The sequence below is a fragment of the Rhagoletis zephyria genome, unplaced genomic scaffold (assembly GCF_001687245.7).
Source record: "Rhagoletis zephyria isolate East Lansing unplaced genomic scaffold, Rhagoletis_zephyria_1.1 Rzeph_scaffold_06197, whole genome shotgun sequence".
In the NCBI taxonomy this organism is placed as follows: Eukaryota; Metazoa; Arthropoda; class Insecta; order Diptera; family Tephritidae; genus Rhagoletis; species Rhagoletis zephyria.
Window position 1 is genome coordinate 13876 of NW_016163280.1, and position 9605 is coordinate 23480.

Consider the following 9605-nt stretch of genomic DNA (forward strand, 5'->3'; position numbering starts at 1 on the left):
AATTTTGCCTACAAATTTCCAATGGCTCACACCACATCCCCTTCTCACCTTCAATAAACCGCCAATGCCCCCCCACATTCACATTCCCTCCTTATGATCTAAATTTTTTCTTAAATTTTTTATTTTGTCGCATACCGCGCAAACCCTGTGCCAACAGCTTTGTAGCTTCACTAGCAATTGTTGTTACATTTCGACGTGTTACTTTTTATTATTCCCTACCGCCCTATTGCTGTCTACATTTGTCTTCGTCTGCGTATGTTCTCCCTACTCGTTCAAAGTATTTTAAGAATGTATATTTTTGTTGTAATCGCTATACTCCCCTGAGGCTGGGTGCCAATGGCTTTATTTTGAATTTTTTTCCTTTATGCGCTTCCTTCCGTTTTCAAAATTTTTTTTTTTTTTTTTATAAACGCTTCTTATTTGTGGTATTTTGCGCCTTTCAAGATTGATTTTGTGCGGTTTTGCTTATCGACATGTTGCCAGTGGCTGATGCGTTCCCCCAGCCCAGCTAAATACCTTCGCTGCACGTCTCCCCCTCCCATCTACTTATTTTATGTGTATTCCTGTTTGGCGTTTATTTATTGTCTCAATTGCTTGAAATTGCTTTTCTTTTCAATGTAATTGATGCATGTAAATGATTTTGAATGGTTTTAATTAAAGCATCGCTTTATTGTTTTTGTGTTTTTTTTTTAATGAAAGTTCGAATGTTGATTGGCTGATGGTAGTGTTTGTAGGTTTAAACGAGAAATAATATTGTAAGATTTAAAATTGTTATATAGTCACAGCCGGGTTTGAATTTGAACTCAGGGCTGTTCAGTTTTACTTTCGGCGTAGCGGCGCAACAGCCAGCATTTCAAGTCAGTTCATCAATATTTGACCTCGCCCCCTGCAATGGAAAGACGGAAAGCGAAGAAGGGCTTGGCTCCATTTGGCATTTTTAATTGGCGTCAGTTAGTACAGAAGAGAAACGACTAGCGTGCTTTGTTGAACTTGACCAAAATCGCTTAGGCGGTTAATTATTGAATCGGTATTTTATAATTATTGAATATAATTGTGAACCTTCATCTATTTTTCGATTGGTGTTTTCTTCTGCCCAAAACATTTTGCCTTATAATTACATTAGTTTTAAGAGCTGGACTCATCGTCAAAAATTGATGGAGCAGTGAAATTTGTGACAAATGCCTGTAATGCTGCTTTCAATGCTTCCTCCCCAAGCACCCTCCCGAAGATCAAAAAGAAACCCTCTTTAATCAATTTAAGCGAACAGGTCTTTGGCAACCCTACAAGGGCGCGCTCAAAGTTTTCAAGAAGGCCATAAAGAGGGTAAACGCGAATATTGGCCAAGCTTCTGCAACATCATAGAAGAGAACTCTGAAGCCAACAAGCTGTGGTATGTTCTGCCGAAATCTTCTTCAAGTTTGAATTCTATCCGGAAGACTAACGGAGACCGTCATCATGTAAAGAAATGCTGGAGGTCCCTATGAGCACTCACTTCTCACTCTCGAATCGGCCTGCATATTCCAAAGGAAAATCCATGGAGACCGCACTTCACGAAATCGTATCGACGATTGAAAAAGGATTGGCCATAAAGGAATTCACGTTCGGAGTTTTTCTCGATATCGACGGTACTTTCAGCAATGTCTATCCGATGTCTGTTGTTATCTCCCTCCTTACGGCGGGGTACAGCGGGGTCTGGTGGATTTTGTTGGGCTTCTTCTCGGAAAGCAAACTATTCTATCAGAACTGAGGCATGGTTTCATTACAAAGCATGTAACGAGAGGGACGTTCTCTCCCCTCTACTCTGAAATCTAACCGTTAACGCCCTTTTTTCGAAGCCTAAAGGGCACCGATTGTCGCATCATAGCGTACGCTCATTATATAAGTAGCAATCGACCAGTCTGGTAAATATCTGGTTCAAGGAATGTGGACTTAGTGTCAATCCTACCCAAACAGAAATGGTACTTTTCACAAGGAAGTACATATAAAACTCCGCTTTTTAAACCTCCCATCCTAAACGGGGTGGCACTTACTCTCTCAACCGAGGGCAAAACCCTCTTGGAGTTATTCTAGACAAGAAACTGGACTGAAAGCGAAATGTGAAGACCGTTCCAGGAAGGTCAATACCGCCCTGTATGCCTGAAGGACGGCTATAGGCATAAAATGGGGAATAAAACCACATATAGTGCATAGGATGTACGTACACAGCTGTGATAAGACCCAACCTTTTCTACCGAGTCACCATATGGTGACCTGCGTTAAACAACACTTTGTCCAAAGTCAAGGTAAAACAAGGAGGACGGCTGCCAGGCTCGTCACGGGAGCACTGCCCTCACTACACCCACCAAATCTATGGAAATAGTGTTAAATCTTCCACCTGAGGATCTCTACGGAAAATTTCGGGCCGGCTGCAGTGCGGCTAGGTTAAATGTGATCAAGCCGTGGAGAGACCTGAGATTCGGACACGCAAAAGTACTTGAAACTCTACCGGATAATCTACTCAGCGCCGACGAGAGAAAACTCGGGCCTCGGACTGAAAAATCGCGGTCCCTATACATAAAGTGCATTAATTTAAAATCAAAATGCTCCTTGACTGGACACACGGGAATAGGTCAGCATACCCCACCAACGATTTTTGTCGCAGTTGCAGAGGCGAGCAAGAGGCGGAGAGCATCGAACATTATCTGTGCCATTGTCCCATTGTCCCTGGCCAACACGCGCAACCAATTCTTCAACAAGTAATGTTTATGCACCGAAAGACAATTAAGGTTTATTGTAGGTATAGGAATTATGTGGATAAGCATGCTAGCAGCCATATAAAATTATGTAGACTTAACTCCTGTGATCAGGTTGGGGCGGGCTACAGAACATCAGCAAATGTGGTCTGCGAACAAGTGGCCTATAACAGTGGAAATCAATGGAATTATTAACAACAATTTTTTTTAGCAGCAAATTAGGATGCATAAACGAAGGCGAATATCGACAAAATAGCTGCGCTAAACGCCATCTCGCTCACACACAAAATTATTGCTGCTGCTTGGCATATCAATTAATTTAACAAAAAGTGCAACACTTAAAAAAATATACATATTTATTGCAACTGCGTACATACATACATATATCTAACATAAAACATAACTCACAGCACATAAGCCAATCATCCAGTCAGCGTGTGGCAGCAGCATAACCCCAAAGTAACAAATAATAACAAGCGTTACTACAAGTAAAAACGCATGGATGAACACAAATGAACACTTACATACATATGTACATACGTACATACATACATACAGCTACAAATATACATACATACATAGAAACACATTACATCAACGGCAACATCATCGCTTAGTATCTACATAGGTATGTATGTATGTAGGTATGTAAAGCTGCGCCAAGAAAAAAGTAGCAAATTCACTCAATGCTTGTCAGCGATTGCTTACGCGCGCGCCAGCCACTGCCCCCTGTCAGATGTAGTGGCGCAAGCGACGCGCGGCGGGCGCAACAACAGCGCAACGATTTGAGCTGCCAAAACGCGGTGGCCCACCCCTTTTTGTGCTTGTATCATTTATGTTTGTATATGCGCTCGTAAATATGTGTAAGTTGCAGCTACTGTTGTTTTTGCTTGTTGTCGCTGCTTGCTTCTAATTTTTCTTGTTTCTCATTTCAATTCGCGCACATTCACCCACCGCGCGCGCCCCATTCGATGACAAAACTGAAAAACTGAAAAGAACTGGAAGCAGCAGCTGGAGTAACCGTAGAAAATTAGAAAAACGCGACTAAGCGCTGCATAGTCAATTCAAATGCGCTAAAAAACTTACCAACAATACATTCCTACTATCATCGTCTCTGTATGGGTGTGTATTTTGTGTGTATGCATGTGCGCGCGAGTGTGTTTCATGTTGTAGTTATTGTTGTCATGTTTTGTTGCCCTGGTGCTTATGCTACCGCGCCGGCAGTGGCAACGGCATTTACAGCGCAACATGCAATAACAGCCATTTTTCTAGTTGTTAAGTTAATTTTTTCCATGTTCTTCTCTTTTTCACTCGCTCGCCGTTGATAGCGCGCTGCCGCGTCGCGTCGCGCCGTACCTTACCGCACCGCATGCTTACATTCCGTATCTTTGTAAATACACTCACTCGCTCAACCACCGCCGCAGCCAAAGCCACAACCAGTCGTACGTTTATTTGCTTCCTTTGGCTTGCCTGTGTCTTCTGCTGCTGCTGCTGCTGCTTAACGCCCAGCGCGCGCACACACTCACACACTATGCGAGCGCGCCACCTTATGCCACCACCTCTCTTGCCACTCCGACCCACCCCTCTCTCAAACTTTCAACGCTTCTTTTGATTCGCGTTGTCGATTTTTCGTTGTCAGTTCTCGCATCTCGCTCGCACTCCTTGCGCATTCAATCGGTGCGCTGCTGTCGCGAGTCCCTGCCTGCTTGGCTGCCTGCAGATACTTTATTTATGGCCGCAGTAGATATGAGTCGATGACTACAACGACGGCTGTGTAGTATCTTGTAGATATATTTTTGTACGATGTACAAACACACACACACACACACCAACGTTCAAGCAACCGGTTCAACGCTGGCTGGCTGGCTGGCTCTTCAACTGGCTATCAACTATTACTATTTGCTTGCTGTCCGTTCAACCATTCAGTACAATTGACTGCACTTCTCTTGTCGTTGTTGTTGTTGTTGTTTTTGTAGTTGTTACTCTATATCTGCGGCAAGTCAACAGAAATAGCAGCAGCCTGCCCACTTTAATGATTATCATTATTGCCGATGTTACGCTGCTGTCGCTGTTTGTTGTACCAATTTTGTTCGTATGTATGTATGGATGAATGAATGAATGTTTTTCACATGCTCCTCTTGCTGTTGTACGAGTACAAACAATATCTTGTAGGTACATTCTCGTGGTGAGCATGAATGAGCGAATGTACGCACATGCATGCATACATACGAACAGGCGTGCGGCTGCCACCAGTGTTGCCAGGTCGACGATTTGGTCGTTATTTTGAAGATTTTTTTACGGCCATGACGATTTGACGTTTTTTCTTATGGTTGGTTCTCAACTTTGAAGATAGTTTTACAGACAACTAAAAATTGCAGTATAAACACTTGTATACCATTTCTGCTAATACATAATTGTCATATCCAAATTAAATCATGTGGCAGCACTAACCGTAGTTGTCGATAAGTAGTTTTCTGCTTTGTTTCATCACTATTTGTGCACTTTTAGGGGTCAAATTCATAGTTTTTCGCCGTGTACTGATACATATTTTTTGAGCGAAGGAAATTATAAATAAATTGTTCAGCAAAACTTGGAAGTATGAATAGTTTTTAATGCACATGTTAAAGTTGCAGTTCGCTAACATTTGATGTTCTCTTAACCGCAGCTGTCGAGCCAGAAGATGCTGCTTTGCAAGAAAACTTAACGCTTGAAGGAGTTTTGGTTGCACGGGACTTACTAAAAGGAAACGGTTGTTCTTGTTTTGAGTTTTATCCAAACACCGATATACTTAAAAGTTTCAAAAATTAAATGTAGCCTTAAAAATTGTACCTGATTAAAGCTTAGCATACAGTTCTCAATAAAATCGAAAAATTCATATAAAATCACACTCAAGAAATGAAAAAGAAATTTCCATCTATAAAAATTTCTTAAATCAGTCTGAATATCTCAAGAAAAAAAACGCTCGTATACTTAGTTCTTTAAGAAAATTTATACCAACGGCAAAGGTCTTTTTCGAGCAACAAAAATAATGAAACAAATTCTTTTTATTTTTTCTAGAAAGCTTTATACATAATATGAACTATTATATGACTTATCCAAAGTTACACTAATCAATTCTAAATTTATCAGACTTTTAAAGTTAAATTGTTTAATTTTCCGAACAAAATTGTGTAATTTTATATTTTAACAGGCTGATAAATTTATAGTTGATTGGTTCAGCCGGGCGTTAATGATCTAAAAATTAAGAAGAAAATGCGATTTTATTGCAATCAAAAACGTTTTTAGTAAAAGAAATGCGAATTTTAAAAATTCGTTAAAACGTTTAACTTTTTATGTTTTACGTACATCGATCAGAAAATAACCTTTTGATTATTTTAATTTTTTATATGTTTACATGCTAATGACGATTTTTGAGAAACAAACTGACCATTTCTCACTTCACTGGCCTGGCAACACTGGCTGCCACTCACACCAACAGCAAAATTTGAAGAGCTGCAACAAAAGTATCAGAGAAAAGAAAAAATGTAAACATTTTTGAAGAGAGCAGAGTGCATTACAAGGACTGACAAGATTTGTGCATACAAAGGGTGGAAGGGGTGGCGAGTAGATTAGTTAAAGATAACATATATACATATGTACTTCGTTATGTTTTTTATTAATTTTTTCTACTTTTTAACCCCTGGAAATTTACAAGGATTTTCTCAACAAAAATTTTTTTAAAATTATTTTTAGTGGTTTGCAGTTAATAAACTCACATAAAATAAGTTATCGTTAAGATGTTAAATAGCCGTCGGTGTAAACACATCTATAGATCTACAATTAAATGCTTCGAAATCCCGGCTGGTTGATGCCCTCGCGAGAAAAATGCCAGACACCACCGCCACACCAAAAATGCAGGGCGTGGCAAAGTGAAGTGATCAAACCATATGAGGGAGCAAAATTCCGCAATTTATCTCGTTGAACGAACGTATCACCGCAATCCACAAGATTTTTAAGCACCTCAATCAGTAACGCCTACGCCACGGAAGAACCAAAGATCTCTCCTGTGAGCACTTGGAGCGCACTTAACCATAATATTAGAGTGGCAAGTAAAGGGGTATTTGGTCTCAGTATTGGTAAATTCAGCCTCCACAAGAAAACGTTTGATAGAAAACTGATGGACTACAGCAGGGCCCAGTGTTCGAGACCTACATATTATGTTGCAGCCCAGATACCAAACCGTCGAAAAAGTACATAGCTGCAATTTCTGGGAACCTGAAAGAACAGCTGTTATGTCTGAATGTCAGAGACCTGAGAAATAATAAACCAAAGCGCTCAGTTGAGGACGATGGAGTTGATGTCACACTACTAGACCATGTATCTCTCAGGAAATGTCTTTAAAGGATCATGGAATTATTGGTAAAAATCGTAGGCCGCAACAACCGGACTTTTGAATCAGTATTTTCGAAGTGGGATATAAAAACAAAGCTAAAGTGTTTGGAGGTGAACGAAGCTAAGGCGCAATACATTATCAAACAAACACCAAGCGTATTCGCAACGCGGCGCTCAAGCCTACTAAAGAAGGTTTCTTCTGTGCTGAAAATACCAAGTAGGTAACTAGAAACGACTGGCGGTTATAGCGCCAATCAAAACAAAAAGAAATACATAAACGGGCATGGATTAGGGCCGGGAGTTCTAACCGCATTTTTTGACTATCCGGATAATTCTAATATTCGATTATCTAATTAATGAAATGTTCTATAATATATTTTGCACGCGATCGACTCAGTTCTACAATTTTATGAGTGAGTGAGAATGATTTTATGAATCCATTCAAATACTGTTTAGAATTTCCGTATATCACGCACCTTCGAATAACTAAATCTACGGATATTATTCTTATATTAGCATAGGTACACGAATATCCGGATATCGGCATATATAGATAGTCCCTGCCCTAGAATGTACAATAACTAAAAAAAATATTAAGTATACCCATTTTTTGCTGTTATTCAAAATTTTCTTTCGTGCCCTTTCCTGAAAACAGTCAAAAGATCCGATTTTGTGTTTTTTTTTTGTGACAGATCATTTAAAATGTGTTTTCGAAATTTACAGATCTCCTTAACGTCATTAAACAATGCATAGCATAATAATTTTTTTTTCGCCTCATAGGAACTGAAGTTGAGTTCAATCTAGTTTAAATGAAGTATCTCAGATTTTACTGGCCGTTTGGTAACTCGGATCCGGCAAGTACGATCATTTTCCTGACAACAAAATCTTGTAACGTCTTCACGACGTGAACATTTATGATTTTCGCAAATTATCATTGAATTAAATTTCGTCTCTATATTTTGCCTTAATATATAATACACGTAGTAGTACATACTTGCCTGCCACTGCGGTTATTCCTATCACAGCATTTTAGCAGCATACTGTTTCTTCACCTCCTGACAGCACCCGGTGTGACACAACTGCACTGCTTAGCGCGATTCGCCTGGTCTTGTACAGCATGTTTATTGCTGTTCTTGTTGTATGTTTCTGAACTCCTTGTACCTACCATGCCACACCGCAGCACAGCGCGCACTCATTTACCATTCTCATCATTATTTGTTAGTGTTATTTGTGTTGCTGTTGTTATAATGTTTTATCCACTTCTTGTTCTTCAATTTGCTTTTGATTGTTGCTACTCTTATTACATATGCTGTATTTAACTTTTCTTATAACTCTCTTAGCGCAGCGTACACCGCACACCACCGAACTCCGCTCAAATGATTTTTCACATGCAAACACACACACACACACAACGGCTTGCATACGACTCCAACAATACCTACAACTCACCGCTCAAATGCATTTTACGCGCTCTATACTTCTGTGTGTTTGTTTACACAGTTTTTAATGCATTTCATATTGGATTTTCTTGCGCTCTCAGCTCACTCGCTCTGAGTAGCTTTTACTGCATGCATGCATGCATGTGTCTGTATGTGGTGGTGGTGTAGCTGTGTGTGGGTTTTGTGAATTCGCTCACCGCTTTCCTCTAACATTTATCCCTTGCAGTATGCTACGTAAAATGTGTATGCGCACGCTTGTGTGTGTGTGTGTGTGTGTGAGTAGGTGTGTGTGTTTGTTTGTCTCACTGCTGCGATTGCCTGTTGTTTTCTTGATGTACTCTCATGTACTGGTGGTTGTAGTTGTTGTACGGCACTCGTTATTGCTACGAATATTGCCATAGTAGCACTCAACCCACCACTGCCGCTGCCATCTTCACTAACACCAACACCCGCAAGCAAGCTAGCCATGCTATCACCATTATCGTTGCTTTACTTGTTCTGCGTTATGTTGTTGCNCTTCACTAACACCAACACCCGCAAGCAAGCCAGCCATGCTATCACCATTATCGTTGCTTTACTTGTTCTGCGTTATGATGTTGGTGCTGTTGTTGTTGCTGTTTTTCTTATTGTTATTGTGGTTGTACATCGTGTCGTTGTTGATGTTGATGTCGATGTCGTAGTTCGTTGTCGTTGTCGTTGTACATGCATTGCCTGGCTTGCTGTTGCTGTTGTTGTCGTCGTCATCATCGTCGTGTCGTCGTGTTGTAATTCCCATTTGTTGTACAACTTTGTACTTGCTCATGTTGGAAATTCATGTTAGTCTACTTTTGACTGTTACGCAGATTGTTTGCATCGTGGTACCGTGTCGCTCGTTTGCTCGTTGGCTCGTTGGCTCGCACGCTCCGCCGTACGTTCGATCGAATGGCCAGTTGTTTAGTACGCGTTTGCTTGCTAGTAGTAGCCGTTTGCTGCTATTGAGACACTAGTACCTACATACATACACACATACGTAGTGGAAAAAACGCTCGCCCACCGGCCCGCCGCCATCAATCAGTGCTGTCAG

The 9605-nt window shown here is 40.6% G+C and overlaps 1 protein-coding gene across 1 annotated transcript; it reads right to left on the minus strand.

The window, feature by feature from the left end:
- Window positions 1-9116: 9116 nt before the first annotated feature.
- LOC108372953 (putative uncharacterized protein DDB_G0292330) lies at window positions 9117-9344 on the minus strand. Its single transcript, XM_017628783.1, has one exon. The coding sequence runs from the start codon at window positions 9342-9344 to the stop codon at window positions 9117-9119; it is 228 nt and encodes a 75-aa protein (XP_017484272.1).
- Window positions 9345-9605: the final 261 nt, after the last annotated feature.